A 17500-nucleotide genomic window follows, 5' to 3' on the forward strand; every position below is an offset into this window, starting at 1 on the left:
ACCTGACAGGTAACGGTTTTGACTTTGTTGAAAAAGAATAGATTATTGCACCACAAGTTGTGCCGTGTCTTGTCCTCCGTGTTACATGTTGTTGTTGGCACGGGACCCGAAGTAGAAATACGTGAGCTTTTTAAAAAAAAATCTACTAAACGTGCTCAAAGCGCTTTTCAAGGGGTACCAGACCAACAGCAACACGTAACATGTAGAACGAGGCATGACACATGTTAGACGATATTACAATTTTTTTCCGCCATAGATACTTATTTATAGGTACTTATTTTACACCTGAATACGGTGAGAGAATGTGAGTAAAGAGCCTTTTCCAAGAACACAACTATGAGCCGAGCGAGGCTCGAACCCATGACCATCCGATCCGAAAGCTAGTATCATACCACAAGACCGCATAGCCTCTCTAGTAGAGGGCTTTGAGCACATACTTTAGTCAATATTGTGCTATTTAAAAGCTCACGCTCATCTGCTCAGCCTTTCGCAAATTTTTTTAGTTGGTTATCTTGTATGCTCTATCTTGTCATGCAATTGGAAATGAATTGGCTTCTTTTTAGCATGCGCCTCGGGCCTTTAACTTTTCAGGAGATAGACATAGCAACGTTTGGAAAATAAGAAGGCATGAATAAATTTGTAATAAGCCTTTGCATTCTGTTCAAATTTTACTATCACAAAAGTTGATGTCGTCGCAAAATTAGTATCTATTATTGTTTACTTTTACTAGCTCATTTCGATCTAATTGTTTTTTTTTTTTTTTGTTATTATATTTATATATTAGGTTGTACTATTATGAAACTTTAATATTAAAAGGATCTTAAGATAAAACTTTTATGGGGAAGAACTTAAACACAAATAGACTTCATGTTCAAATCCAGATAAATTGACTCGTTTTTGTCTGGTCTTCTTCACCACCCATCAAGGATTGGATAGCTTGCAAAACACTAGTAGTCATTCAGAACTCATGGAGCCGGAGTTTATCCCGATTTATATAGCGTGAAAACGAACTATCCTTTGGATAGGACGCTAGTCCATCGTAAAGTACTTTCCGCCAAATCTAACAGGGTCAGAAGAAATCTCGACTGCTCCCGGGTTCGATCTTGGTCCTTTTCCATGTGAAGCGAGTGCTCTTACCAACTGAGCTATCGGGTCCCCCATTTGCAAAATACTAATTTTGAGAAGAAATAACTAATGTGTAACGCTACGGAAATTGGATTTGCACTGGCTGAATGGACCTGACGGATTTTTAAAAATAAGTGTTTCGCATTAGGACAAACGCTGTGTGAATCGTATAGCTGGAAAGACATAGACGTCATTTTAAAAAATGATGTTTTTAGACAGCCATTTTAATGATTAGTTCTTACGAAATTCTGTCAGACTATAAACGTTTAAGGTTATGCATAGTTTTGTGTGTTGGTCTGTTATAGGCGACTGACGGATGTTTTGAGTATTTTACCTAAACACATAGCATCAATACTAAGGATAACTTGCCATGGCTGGTGTCGTTCGTGACTAATCTTATCAGACAATGACGTGAACTAGACGTGACAATGTCAACCACAAACCTTAACAGGCGGTGTTCGAGTATAGATAGAATGCGCTTGGCCAAGGAGTTCACAACATTGCCATCCGGAAGTATAACGGACCAACACACAAACTCTGTGTAACCATGAACTTTTGTAGTCTGGTTTATACAGTTTAGTGAGAACAACTCACAAACGCGGATGGCAAAAACAATAACAAAGGCCTGAGTGACGTCATCTGCACACTATCTATAGATAGAATGCGCTTGGCCAAGGAGTTCACAACATTGCCATCCGGAAGTATAACGGACCAACACACAAACTCTGTGTAACCATGAACTTTTGTAGTCTGGTTTATACAGTTTAGTGAGAACAACTCACAAACGCGGATGGCAAAAACAATAACAAAGGCCTGAGTGACGTCATCTTCGAACTATCTATATTTCAGACTGACGTTACTTCACATCATGTGTGAAAAATGAACAATAAAGTGATTTTTACGATTATGAGCTTTGATGGAGTCCATGTTGATTGGGATTTCCCTCCTTTCTTTAGTGAAGTTTTCTGTTTCGTTTTTATTCTTTCTTTCTTTCTTTCTATATTTATTTGTTTGTTTTAGTTTAGTTTTGTTTATTTTTGTTTGTTGTTTGATTTTGGTTTTATTTTGTTTTTTATGGTGTTTTTCTTTTATGTTTTTATTTTGTTTTTATTCTCTATTTTTCTTGTTGGGGGGGGGGGGGTGAGGTGGAGGTGGGCAGACATTCCGTGTTCTTTTTCTTTGTTTACATTCTTTTCTTCTTTTTTTTTCCTTCTACTTCCATCATTAAAACGGCTATTATTCTGCAGTTATAAATGGATAAATATAATGAAGAAGTCAAAGTTTGAATGAATCTGTGCCTTTCACGTTGACGCTATCGAAATAAAGATTTCCAAGCACAAGGGAAGGTCAATAAGTACTCCACATAATCTCTCGAATCTCTTGAGTTAATCCCATATTATCAGTTTGACCGATAAAGACCGATAGAAAAGCCATACGAGCACACCCTCATTTGTCATCATCATCATCATCATCATCATCATCATCATCATCATCATCATCATCATCATCGTCGTCGTCGTTGTCGTCATCGTCATCACCATCATCATCATCATCATCATCATCATCATCATCATCATCATCATCGTAATCTTCATCATTTCCAATTCAACATTAACACGAAATGTTTTTGTTTCCATTTTACAATCACTCACTCCGGAGTCATGTCAACGGCAACACGTCAATTTTAAATGACACTCCACGAAAGCTATATTCAATAGCAACTTAAAATTCTGAAATTCTAATAGGATCATAACGTGCAGATTTGTCATCCTTATACCAATGATGTAGTTCACTTGGAAAAGCACTCGCTTCACACGTTAAGGGAACGGGATTGATCCCGAGTGAAGTCAAGATTTTTGTTGTTGTTGTTGTTGTTTCTGTCACCTCTATCCAATCAGAAGTGATTGTGTAATTGGGTCTGTTAGATCTTGCTAAAAGTACCCTGCGATAGACTAGCGTCGTAACCAAAGGGTAGCAAGCAATTGCTATTGTCCATTTCACGCTATAGAAATCGGGATAAACTCCGGTTTCATGAGCCTGATGGCTTTGAAGGACTACTGTATTACTTACAAAGTCAATGTGTTGTTATTGACTCAATCAGGAAGCAAAATCAAAATATCAAAATAAGGAAACGTGGAATGATAACGCAAGAAAAACGTTATCAAGAAAGCTAATAAAACAATATGGTCCCCACAAGAGACATCATCATAAATGGCTATGAACCTGCACCAATAACAACAAGCCTATCACACAATCGGTCCATCAATCTTGACCTCTCTCTCTCTCTCTCTCTCTCTCTCTCTCTCTCTCTCTCTCTCTCTTCTCTTCTCTTCTCTTCTCTTCTCTTCCCTCTCCTCTCTCTCTTCTCTTCTCTTCTCTCTCCTATCCTCTCTCTCTTCTCTCTCTCCTCTCTCTCTCCTCTCTCTCTCCCCCCCTCTCTCTCCCCTCTCTCTCTCTCTCTCCCCTCTTTCCATTTCACTCTCTCTCTCTCTCTCTTTCTCCCCCCCCCCCCTCCCCCCATCCAGCCCGTCAATTCATGCTTCTCTGTTGGACTCATTGTGACTAAATCACACAGAGACGGTATCATACTTTCATTAGTCACCTAATTACCACGCGCTGGATGTGAGCAACAACAAAAAAAAACAGGCGGATATATCTGATAACAGAATATCGCTGTTCTATGAAGAAACACTTTTTTACCCTTTTGGATAGAACATTTTAACCGGGTTAGATTAAACAGTTAACTGCCGTACTCTGGAAAAACTCGTATTTACAAATTTGGCCAGAAAACTAGTCTTTCAAATATCGATCGATCTAAATGACCCTCACCTTGGCAAACTCTCTCAAACATGAAATCTCGCAAGGTCCTCCTTAAGGTTTGAGAGTTTTTGTCAAGATTAGAGTCTTTTAAATCCATCGATATTTGAAAGACGAGTTTTCTGGCCAAATGTTTTAATACGAGTTTTTCCTTAGTATGTGCGTTTACTGGTAAAGATAGCATCCAACTCGTAAAAAAAAAAAAAATTAATATGTCTCAAAGCCAAGACGATTTTAAAAAAAAGTTTCTACAATTTTGACAAGTAAGGACCATCGTAATTGACTGATATTTGACATAACCGTTTCTCATGTCAATATCAAAATTTAAATTGTGTTCTAAGATTACTTCGGAAATACGCATGGCCTAGCCCAACTATCTTGTCGGTGTCAATTTGGACAAACAAGCTCTAGTCTAATCTACACAAATCCATTAAAACACATGAATTCAAGGGGGGAAATAGAAATAAATCATTTGAAATAAGCTCACATGTCTCCGAAATTTATTGTTTTCAATCGCATAGATACATGCATTACACATCTTCATTGCACTGGGGTTGTTTTTTCAAAATATATATTATACGACAACTCTTAATTCATTTATCGGTAGATTGACACTTGAATTCCACCAACACACACACACACGCGCGCGCGCGCGTATGCGTTGTTAAAATAGTCTAAAACCTGAGATTTTGAGGTCATTTTAATCTCTCCATCAATGAGCATAAAGTTGCCAAAATGACAACAGGTGTTTTGTCACCCAAGGGCAACTCTCTCTCTCTCTCTCTCTCTCTCTCTCTCTCTCTCTCTCTCTCTCTCTCCCGCTTTCTCTCTCTTCTCTCCTCTATCTCTAATAGTCTCACTCATCCCCTCTCCCATCAAGGTCTTTCACTCCCCCCCCCCCCTATCCTCGGGCTGTCCCCCCCCCCACCCTCTCTCCCCCCCCCCCCCCTCTGTGTGTGTGTACGTGTGTGTATGTGTGTGTGTCCTTCTCTCTCCCCCTCTCTAAGCCTATCTGATTCTAGTCCTGAGACCAAACAAGATAATAACCAAACAGAGACACGGCCACGGAATCAGGATGAAGATTAATGATTATTTTGACTGCTAAGTCGTCTTAGATTCGATCCCATGAAATAATTAGCGGGGGGGGGGGGGGAGAGACAGTTATTTCACTGACTCCGGCTTCCAGTCGCTGCTGGTCTGCTTGCATCGATTCTGTTTTCTCAAAGAAAGAAGTTAGTAAAGATTAAGAAATAAACGTTAAGCGCATTTATTCATACACATATGTGACGCATTTCCATAATTATATCGTGCTCTAAGCCCCCCGTATCTCAATGTATTATTTATATCTCCAGCAAGCTATACGGATTATAATTTTAATTTGTGAACTTTGCCTATTATTATCAGCTGTGACAATGATTGCAAATATTGACTCGGGGCTAGTGGTATCTTTGTGTCATACACTCGACACATATTTCCCCACTCGACTCAGGTGTAAATGGGTTTCCTGGCTACTCTCAGTCAATTACAGATATTGTGACAGATTGTACATGAAACTTTGAAGTCTCAGGTTTAAGAATTGTTGACATATTACGGATCATCTGAACATAATATAAGATATAAAACATTTTTATGAGTAGTGGGTTTTCAATTCATTGATATTTGAAAGAAAAAAAAAAACAAAAACAAAAAAAATTACTGGCCAAAATAATTTTTAAAAAGTGTTCTTGTCCGTGTATACGAGCGCTGGTAATCTCAATCTTGTCGTAGTTGATCAGATGCCCGTTTATCCGATTTCACGTTATCCGTGTTGTTAACAAGATTGTAGTGGAAATCTGATAAAACACATATTGTTTCTTTTTTTGGCCAAATAAATCCACCGATTAGGATGGTGCTCATTTTTGTCAAAAAGTCTCAAACTTGAGACGGAGGAGTGTTTTGAGACTTTGCGATAGAGTTAAATGTCATTTTAGACGATGGACACTTGAAGTTAAGGAAAAGGCTAAAATGAAAATTAATGTGTTTTGTCAGCTGACGACAGATTTGTGTGTAGCTAATCTTGTTGTGTCTCGTTGTGTTTGGGGGAGGGGGGGGGGGTAGGGTATGTCTTGTTGACAAATGACGAGAAGATGACTCAGATTGCATTGTTGGGATTGAGTGTACATGCGTTTGTGTGTGTGTGTGTGTGTGTGTGTGTGTGTGTGTGCGTGTGTGTGCGTGCGTGTCTGTGCGCGTGTGTATGGGGGGGGGGGGGGGGTATTAATTGTCATTTGGTATATTCGGTTATGGGAAATATGCTGATGATGATGATGATGATGATGATGATGATGATAGTGATGATGATGGTGATGATGATGATGATCATCATCATCATCATGATAATGATGATGATGATGATGATGATGATGATGATGATGATGATGATGATGATGATGATGATGATGATAGTGATGATGATGGTGATGATGATGATGATGGTGATGATGATGATGATGATGATGATGATGATGATGATGATGATGATGATGATGATGATGATGATGATGATGATGATGATGATGACCGAGAGGTGACACCACCTCACACGACTAATCAATATGAAACCCTGAAAACTTCCATTTGTTTTAAAGATAGATTTTTCTTCCTTTTTTCAGTGACGTAAACCTTGCTCGTAAAAGGAACTGAATTGCAACCAATTGGATCATCCTCATATATACAATTTCTGTTATTTAGATCATCATTTTTAGACGGATGTTTCAACCAATCAGAATGTTTACGTGGACACACAAGCATTACACAAAGTGATTTATAAACAATTTTGATATAATACTATTGGAACAAGGAACCGAAACCCTTGCACAAAATCATCAAAATGGAGCACAAATCCAAAAGACCCATTTTAAATCCGCCACTGGCAAGGAAAATGCAGGACAGAGCAGACAGAGACAAACAGGACACGCCTCCGGCACCTCCTACAGGACAACAGATGTTTGAGTTCCTCTTGCTGTTCGACAAGGCATCTGGAAGTCCCAAAGTCAACTATTTCATGGTGGATCCTTTCGCCCCTAGTCGCATCTTCCCCAAAATGAACACCATCGCAATCCACAGGATAAAAAATATCAGGTGAGCATGTCTCCCAAACCCATTGTCTTGTAATTTACCTAAAGAGCAAGATCAGCTTCATTGTCCGTCCAGCAATAGAGTAGAGAAGTCGCAACGCCACATTATTACTCTTTCGGTTCCAAAATCCTTTGAAGTGTGTATATATTACCGGTCTTTCGGAGGACAAATAATGAATATGTTACATATTGAATCATAAGGTGGCATAACTATATTAGTAGCACAGTTTATAAATGGACGTTAAAAAAAAAGCGAGGATGGATGATCTTAATTGAAGGACCAGAGTCAATGTAGACTAGAAAATAAGTTGTCATCAATGTGAAACCAGAGAATCAATTACACAAGGTATGTTTCTAGTACTCCGGAGGACTAGTTTTATATTTCTAATGAGATTGGATCCAGTTTTTTGACATTACCCTTTTGTTACTATTTTGAGTGGCTGGGTATCATTCAGATAATTGGTTTTTGTAGAATGCACATTGCAATTGACCGGCATTTCATACAATTGCATTACTTTAAAATGTTTTCTACCAGGTTATCTGGGATCGCGGTGATAGTAGTTTTATTGAGACAAAATATAACAGTTTTTGAATATAGAATAATGGCCAAGAAATGATGAAAGTTCCGGTTACGCACGATAATCAATTTCAATAAAGCAAACATGAAAATCCTAAAGTCATCCCTTGTTTTGTGGTGAATCAATGAACCCATGAATATCTCTTTTTTTTGTATACATCCCAAAATAAACACTATCAGATTTAGATAGTTTGACCAATTTGATGGGTTTTAAGAATATCATTGATAAAGAGCTTACCAACATGATATTTGATTTTGACGAATAATGTAACATGACATTGGATATTATAGTCTTTTGTACATCCATTATTCGAATCTCTCAAATGTACAAGTTGGACTTGTAATACCAAATGAATGTAAATAGAGTTAGTTATACTACGAATATTGAATATGACACTTATCTATGTATTGGATATTTAATTCTCAATATTATCAGTTAATTGACATTGAATACTATTTATATAATTGATAAATTGTATCTGCGCGTAAAAGATACACAGAGAATTTAAAGGTTTTTAGAACCTATTAGCTATTAAACGATACGATACGATACGATAGGGTAACTGGCTAAACTAATTAATTGGTGGATGGAAGAATGGATAAACGGATTGATGGATGGATAAATGAATAGATGAATTGATGCATGGATAGTTGGATTGTTGGTTGAACTGATGAATTAATGGTTGGACGGATGGATGCATGGATGGGTGGATGGATGGATGAATGGATGGGTGGATGGATGGATGAATGGATGGGTGGATGGATGCATGGATGGTGGATGGATGGATGAATGGATGGGTGGATGGATGCATGGATGGGTGGATGGATGGATGCATGGATGGGTGGATGGATGGATGAATGGATGGGTGGATGGATGAATGAATGGATGGGTGGATGGATGAATGGATGGGTGGATGGATGGATGAATGGATGGGTGGATGGATGGATGAATGGATGGGTGGATGGATGCATGGATGGGTGGATGGATGGATGCATGGATGGGTGGATGAATGGATGAATGGATGGGTGGATGGATGCATGGATGGGTGGATGGATGGATGAATGGATGGGTGGATGGATGCATGGATGGGTGGATGGATGGATGGATGAATTGATAAGGGGTCAATGGAAGTACGTTATATTGATAGAATGGTGGAAGAGACGGATGACTTTATCAGAATATGTACAAGACATGGACATTAACGGTAGACAAATCAATCAATCGTTTCTTTCATCCTTCTTCAGTGGATACAAACCAGTGGCATGCAACAACTGCTTGTACTTGATAGGTGGGAAGGATTGGAACACAGGGTCCTATATCTCAGGCGTATGGAAATTTGACCCCCGAATCAACCAGTGGTCAACGTGTCGGGCCATGAACGTGGCCAGGTGTCGGTTTACAGCAGAGGTCGTTGATGGGTTCCTATATGTCATGGGTAGGTCATCATCATCATTATCATCATCATCATCATCATCATCATCATCATAATAATAATTCATCATCGTCATCATCATCATCATCATCATCATCATCATCATCATCATCATCATCATCATCATCATCATCATCACCATCATCATCATCATCATTATCATCATTATCACCATCATCATCAGCATCATCATCATCATCATTGTCGTCGTCATCATCATCATCATCATCATCATCATCATCGTCATCATCATCATCATCATCATCATCACTTATCATGACAACATCAGCATCAAAATCTTCTAATCACAGTGCTCTCCTATAATCCAGGGAATGTTGAGAGTAGGAAATCAACAGATGTGTCAAAAAGATCATTTGACTCTAGTTCCGGTGCTGTGTCTTAGAGTATGGTATTTTACAGACATTACTCGACTGGACTCAGATGTAAATGAAGGGCCTGGCGAAAAGCACCGACGGATGTTGTACGTGTGCTATTACAACCAAAACAGTCGTACATCGTGAAATTAAAGTTAAAACTCAATCCATTTTGGAGAATAGAAGATATGTAAATCTATGGTAGCACTGGTAACATTTATGTAGCAATGACTATCCCGCACAAATCTTTGGGCCTCTTTTTCGCTCACGAAGTGCCCGAATTCGCGTCAAAATATGGGACGAAGCCGTTTCGTATATGCTATTTTTTAAAAATTAATTACGACGCTGTTTATCGATGAATATGACTGAAAGTTGGCACACAGTTAGAAAAAAGGTCATTTTAGATTATGGCAAGCGACAAAACTCGTGCGATTACCAAAAGACCGTTATAAATAGATTTTTATTCTTTGGAGTAAAATATTTCTAAAACTACCGGGCGTGGAGGTTTTGTCGCTGACAAGGTAATACATGAACATTTCTTCTTTTTGGTTGTAAAATTTCATATGAATATGACGAGTACTTTTCCCGTATTTTACAAAACACCATCCTAATTTGCTCTTCAAGTTTCATTCAATCTTTTAATCCACTTATTACGCAAAATACAACCAAAGGTCGAAAAAAAATGCCGAAAAAGCGTCCCATATTTTCGCGTTTTTTTCCTCTTTGCAGGTCATCCAAATAAATGACACCTTTGAAACTACATAACTTGTTTATTTATGAACTGATTTTCAAAATTCAAAATTATTTTTACCCAGTGGAGATAGGGCTTTGATTTTAGACAAACATTTTCTCAAAAAGACAAAAAAACATTTTTCATAGTCATTGCTAATTTATGAAAAGCTATATATCAAAGTGAATTTTAATAATAACCTATATTTATATAAACATTCCATATAGGCGGTGAGACCCAGAATTCCAAAGTGACCGACTCTATGGAGAGGTATGACCCGCTGAACGACAGATGGACTCCAATGTGTCCACTTCCGAAACCTCGCGTGGACCATGCCAGTGCAGTCCTAAATGGAACCATTTTCGTGTCTGGAGGAATCAGTAATCTGAAGTATCAGTGTTCAAATGTCTTCTGGTGAGTCTTTTCATCATCTTCTTTGGGGTCGAAAGGGAGTGTGTGCGTGTGTGTGTGTGTGTGTGTGTGTGTGGGGGGGGGGGGTGATGGGATTTCGATGGCTCATTGGATAGAGCTTCATTTTAAAAAAGATTCATATTGATGCTGGATGCGGTCGATATGTTTTTCTGATAACCCCCTACCCTTATTCCCTCCCCCCTTTTGTGTAATCTGCAGTGATTGGAGTAATGGATAAGTTGATAATAATCAAGGAGCGATCTAAACTGGAAACATTCACAATATAAGCATGCTTGTTATTTTATTCCTTGTCATTTTCTCGATGTTATTATCATCTGCAACGATATTCTTTAGTTTTTTGTTTTGTTTTTATTTTTTGTTTTATTTTGTTTTGGGATTTTTTTCAGTTTAATTATTTATTTTTCCTCAAACATTTTCAGCTCTTTTGAAGAGATTGGAGGAGAATAAGAAGGTGGAGAAGAAGAGTAGTAGTAGTAGTTAGTAGTAGTAGTAGTAGTAGTAGTAGTAGTAGTAGTAGTAGTAGTAGTAGTAGTAATAGTAGTAGTAGTAGTAGTAGTAGTAGTAGTAGTAGTAGTAGTAGTAGTAGTAGTAGTAATAATAATAATAATAATACACATTTATATAGCGCTCATTCTTGTGTAAAACACAAGCTCTGGGCACTTTACAATATAAATATCAATTTTAAGTGAAGAAAAAAAAATAATAATAATTCATAGCCAAATCAAGGATTCATAGAGTCAATAAAAACAAATACAGTAAAAATGTGTCTTGAGATTCTTTTTACAGGTAGGTAAAGACTTGCACTCCCTCAGACCACGTGGTAGTTCATTCCAAATCTTGGGGCCGAAACAAGCAAACGATCTATCACCAAATAGTAGTAGTAGTAGTAGTAGTAGTAGTAGTAGTAGTAGTAGTAGTAGTAGTAGAAGTAGTAGTAGTAGTAGTAGTAGTAGTAGTAGTAGTAGTAGTAGTAGTAGTAGTAGTAGTAGTAGTAGTAGTAGTAGTAGTAGTAGTAGTAGTAGTAGTAGTAAAGTTGGATCTGGTTTTACAGCTGGCCACTCGAGCACCAAGGTCTTATCCTCAGTTAGTTGAGGTTGCCTAACGGGCATCATGCCTCGTCCTGCATGTTCAGTGTTGCTGTTCGATAGGGACCCAGTGTAAAACGCTTTGAGCACCTTTAGTTGATTTTGCGATATTGCCCCGCCACGCTAATGTTTTGAGTCGATTGGTCACAGTTAATGTTGTTTACCGTTATGACCTTCTTCTCCGGAGAGTGATTACGATGTACTTGATGACGTCACAGGGGTATTTCCGGTTGAATTCTTTTGTTTCTAGTCCCGATGAAATCCGTGTTTTGAAACCATACCTGTGTTTATGATGTGTTTACAGTGTATGAAAACAAGCTGTCGGAATCGTTGTCTGTATACCGTGTAATACTGCCAAGATCGAGTGAAAACAAGCACATGATTTGCAAGGAGAAATAGTAGAGGCAGAAATTGGGAAGTCAGCTTATAGGAATTAACCAGTTAACTGCCGTACTCTGGAAACACAAGTGTCTAAAAATTGGACCAGAAAACTCGTCCAAATATCGATCGATTTTAAAGACCCTTATCTTGGCAAAATCACTCAAACCTAGGATCTCGGGAGGCCCCAGGTTTGAAAGATTTTGCCAAGTTCAAGATCATTTAAATCCATCGATATTTGAAGGCAGAATTTTCTGGCCAAATTTATAAATACTAGTTTGTTGTTTGTTTTTGTGGCAGTTAACAGGTTAAACTTCAGAGGGATAGAACTAAAACCAGTATAGTCCAATAAATCTATTGGACTAGTCCTCCAGTCCTTCATAGCCACTCGGCCCATGGAGCCGGGGTTTATCCCGGTTTATATAGCGTGAAACGGGCAATAGAAATTGCTTGCTACCCTTTAAATAGGACACTAGTCTATCGCAAAGTACTTTCCGCTAGATCTAACAGACCCATCTACCCAATTACTGCTGGGAGGACAGAAGGGAGGGAGGATCGAAAGAAAAATATAATCTCGACTGCACCTGGGATCAACCTCGATCCCTTTGCTTGTGAAGGGAATGCTCTACCCACTGAGCTGTCGTGATCCCCTGTTAGCCTAGACTGAAATTAATGGAATACTATCCTCAACGAGGAACTTTTTAACCTAGTTTTTGAGATAACATTTGACCAAACCTCTCTATCTGGTATTTTGTCAGGTTGAACCAGACCCTGAAATTTCGATTTATAGCAAATTTTAAACAGAAATACGAAACAGGTTTAGAAAAAAGTAAAATGTGCCCTACAATTGCAGTCCGTTGTTATGTAAGGCTGAACCAGATGCCGGTATTCTAATTTAAAGTTGTGATGTTCAGTGTTATGAATATCTTAGATTTTAAAATCAAACATTTCTTCTTTTTTCTTCTTTTCCTTTTTTTGGTTATCCTAAAAATGTGTTTGTCTTTTCGTTTATTTGAAGTACAGCGTGTGATAGGTAGATAGATGGATGGATTGTAGGATAGATAGATAGATAGACAGACAGATAGATAGATAGATAGATAGATAGATAGATAGATAGATAGATAGATAGATAGATAGACAGACAGACAGATAGATAGATAGATAGATAGATAGATAGATAGATAGATAGATAGATAGATAGATAGACAGATAGATAGATAGATAGATAGATATATAGATAGATAGACAGATAGATAGATAGATAGATAGATAGATAGATAGATAGATGGATGGATGGATGGATGGATGGATGAGCTTTTTTTCAATTGATGGATGGATGGATGATAGAATGGCTAAATGGACGTATGTATACAGATAGATAAATAGACATAGGTATACATGCTTGATAGATAGATAAGATAGATAGATAGATAGATAGATAGATAGATAGATATAAATCGATTGCTTGATTGACAGATAGATGGATAAATAGATAGATAGATAAATAGATAGTTAGATAAATACATAAATAGATAGATAGATAGATAGATAGATAGATAGATAGATAGATAGATAGATAGATAGATAGATAGATAGATAGATAGATAGATAGACAAAGAGTGGAAGAGAGAATTTAAAAATCAGCAATTTAAAGAGAGAAAATTCAAACCGAAAAAGAAAAAAAAAAAACCCCAACGGATTAAGGATAAATACCTTACATAGGAAATGCAATGTGTATATTTTGCTTAGCGAGAGGAAAAGAAAATAAAGTAGATGCATTTAATGGGTGGAAGATTGCTAACGTTTTCATCTTATCCTACTAGAATGCACGTGCGTTTTCAAGATAGAACGAGTACCGCATACTCCAATCTACGCGTGCCAGGAGAGACTTTGGGGTTAAGAGTGAGCCATAGAATTAAACGAATGAGAATACGTACGAAGCCTAAAAAGTGTCCACCAATGAAAGCATTCAGCGCCATTTTGTTGTTGGCTGATAATGTAGTAATTAACATTCATTCGGTATCTATGTCAACATAAAGACACAAGAAAAACAACAAACAATATCAAAATCCACAATAAAATGTTTCAGAACTGTTGCGTATATTTATGGCACAACGAAGCTGTCAAAAAATGAAGTTAGAGAATGTGTGTAATCATGTATTATAATAACCTGTAATGTGTTTTCCAACCACCACATCATCTACTACACAACCACCACCACAATATCATCACTAACACTACTACTACAACCACCAGCCCCACATCATTATCACTACCACTACTACTACACCACCACCAGCACATCATCATCACTACCACTACTACAATCACCACAACCACATCGTCATCACTACCACTACTACTGCAACCACCACCACCATATCATCATCATTACCACTACTACCACAACCACCACCACCACTACTACTACAACCACCACCACATCACTACCTCAACTACTACAACCACCACCACTATAGCATCACTACCACTACTACTACAACCACCACAACCACATCGTCATCACGACCACTACTACTACAACCACCACCATATCATTACCATTACCACTACTACTACAACCACCACTACCACCATATCATTACCATTACCACTACTACTACAACCACCACAACCACATCGTCATCACTACCACTACTACTGCAACCACCACTACCACCATATCATCACCATTACAACTACTACTACAACCACCACAACCACATCATCATCACTACCACTCCTACTACAACCACCACCACATCATCATCACTATCACTACTACTACAACTACAACCACCACCACATTATCATCACTACCACTACTACTACTGCAACCACCACCACCATATCATCATCATTGAAATATTTATTTTTTTAAATTGAGCTTTATATAGTGCAATATCTACTAAATGTGCTCAAAGCGCTTTACAAGGGGTCCCTGGTCAACATTTAACATGTAGGACGGGACATGACGCCTGTTAGGCGATATTACAATTTTTCGGACAAAGACAACTCTGTTAACGGCCAGGTACTCATTTTACACCTGAGTACGGTGAGAGAATGTGAGTAAAGAGCCTTTTCCAAGGACTCAACTATGCGCCGAGCGCGAGGCTCGAACCCAGGACCTTCCGATCCGGAAGTGAGTGTCATACTACTAGACCACATAGCCGCATCATTACCACTACTACTACAAACACCACAACCACATCATCATCACGACCACTACTACTACAACCACCACCACCACCATATCATTACCATTACCACTACTACTACAACCACCACGACATCATCATCACTACCACTACTACTACAACTACAATCATCACCACCACCACATCATCATCACTATGACTACTACAACTACAACCAACACCAACACCACATCACCTCACTAACACTCAGTACTACAATCATTACCATTAGGTTTTGGAGCTTTACTTCATTTGAAATAAGGAAACTTCGGAATTGTATTTGGCATTGTGTTTATATATCATAATATAATTCTAATCACTTATCTATTTAGAACTAGATACTATACAATATGTATGCCAAATACCACCCCAATTCCCCTTTCTTGTGTGTGGGAATTCCTCTTTCCGATTTCGGCATTGAAATTGAGTGTGAGAGAGTCATCACTACACACATAAACAACAGAAACAATTTAAAAACAAGACTATGACACGCAACCACTCACACACGAGGCTATACTATTTATCCTTTTCTCTATATAGAATAGGACAAGACTAACAATAGCTTGACTCTCGCTACACTTCGCATTGATGTTTGTCGTCTCACGAGTTCAACTCTCGGTCGACCTGTCAATATTCCTTTTTGCCTCGGACGTAATCATTAATAGAATGTTGTGTTGTTTTGACCGTGAAGAAAACCTTAAGAAGTCACATTTATATCATTTTAGAGAGATCGTTTTGAATAATTTTGAGTTAAACGAGCGAGCAGCAACTTGTTTTCATGAACGGCCGATCAGCGCTTGTTTACTATAGTAACGCGATTCCCAGCCAACATCAAAATGGCGGATATTTTTCTCATCGAGGCCGCTGGTTGGTTAACCAATAAGAGCACCGTACGGTTTCCATTGGGTAAATTCCTTGGAGTGAGCAGAGTGCGTGGGAACGTGCGTCAAGAAACGATTAAAGAAGGGAGAAAATCTGAAGCGATCTATGATAGACGAGGTTTTACCTGTAAGTAAGAACATTATACAATGTAAACATAATCCAATCTTGCTGTTCTAAGCCAAGGTTTTGGGGATGTTTTATTATTATTATTATTAATCATATTTATGTTTGCCTCCGACTATTCCGGGCTGAGATCGTGATTTTAAAAGGAGTAAGCTAAGCAATACTATGTTTATACTTGAGTATGGTAGCCAATGTTTTGACATGCAAACTGGTTTGCTTTTATTAAACGACTGAACGTAGCTTATTTAGAGCCATCAAATTTATGGAGCCCGCTTTATCTCGGTTCCTGTTGCGTAAAACGGACAAATACAATTTCTTGCTATCCTCTAAATAGGACACTCGTCTAATCAGAAAGTCTTCTCGGGAGATCTCTGCCGTACTCTTTAAAAAAAAACCCAACAAAACACTATTTAAATATTTGGTTAAAACTTGACCTTCAAATATCAATCAATTATGATAATCCTATTCTTGTCCAAAGCTCTCAAACCTGAGACTTCATTTAAGTTTGAAGGACGAATTTTCTAGCCACTATTTTAAAAAGTATTGGGTTTTTTGTGTGTTTTTTGTTTGTTGTTTTTTTTTTTTGTTTTTTGTTTTTCTATATATTTACTTATTTATATATTTTTTTTAAAGAATACGATAGATCTGGGAACTGATAGCTGTCTCTTTGCCATAATCTACAACTGAGCTATCGTACTTACTTAACGACTTAAGTTTATCTGATAGCTTTTACTGATTTCCGATTACATTCTTATTTGGCTCCCCGTTAAAACATGACGTCAACTTAAACATGACTCAGGTTTGAGAACCGATAAAACTGTGTTTTCCCTCAAAGCATCTTTTACACATAAAATTGATTAGCTCGGGTTTGTTTATGTTGTGAGACAAACCATGACGTACCATTTATTCCATTCATTTTAAATATTATTTAAAATCATTTTCTTGATTATTAAAATATTTATCTACACTATTATATCGTTTAAAAAACAAGATGTGATAGACAGTTATATGGTTTGACTATTTTGTATCGTTATGGCTTCCGGGCCTCGAGGGAGAGTGGGAAGGGTGGGGGGTATCTATGATATAAAACCTTATAAATGCCATTAAAGATGTTTTGATGCCATGGAAGTGTGTTGTCTGTGTGTCTTAGATTTACAATTCACAGAATTCCTACCTCATTCTGCAATTTAGAGCATTATCTGTGTGCATACTTCATGGGTCGAATAGAAAT

The 17500-nt window shown here is 37.8% G+C and overlaps 1 protein-coding gene across 1 annotated transcript in view; it reads left to right on the forward strand.

The window, feature by feature from the left end:
- LOC144967156 (kelch-like protein 15) overlaps nucleotides 1–17500 on the forward strand; it is a 100865-nt gene that overhangs the window by 8777 nt on the left and 74588 nt on the right. The window contains exons 2-4 of the mRNA XM_078904056.1: nucleotides 6594–7062; nucleotides 8881–9071; nucleotides 10400–10586. Coding sequence (XP_078760182.1) covers nucleotides 6812–7062; nucleotides 8881–9071; nucleotides 10400–10586 — 629 coding nt within the window. The 5' untranslated portion in view covers nucleotides 6594–6811. The remainder of the gene's footprint in view (nucleotides 1–6593; nucleotides 7063–8880; nucleotides 9072–10399; nucleotides 10587–17500) is intronic.

Source organism: Berghia stephanieae, chromosome 1 (genome assembly GCF_034508935.2).
Source record: "Berghia stephanieae isolate SIO BIC M18660-M18661 chromosome 1, UCSD_Bste_1.3, whole genome shotgun sequence".
NCBI classification, from domain to species: Eukaryota; Metazoa; Mollusca; class Gastropoda; order Nudibranchia; family Aeolidiidae; genus Berghia; species Berghia stephanieae.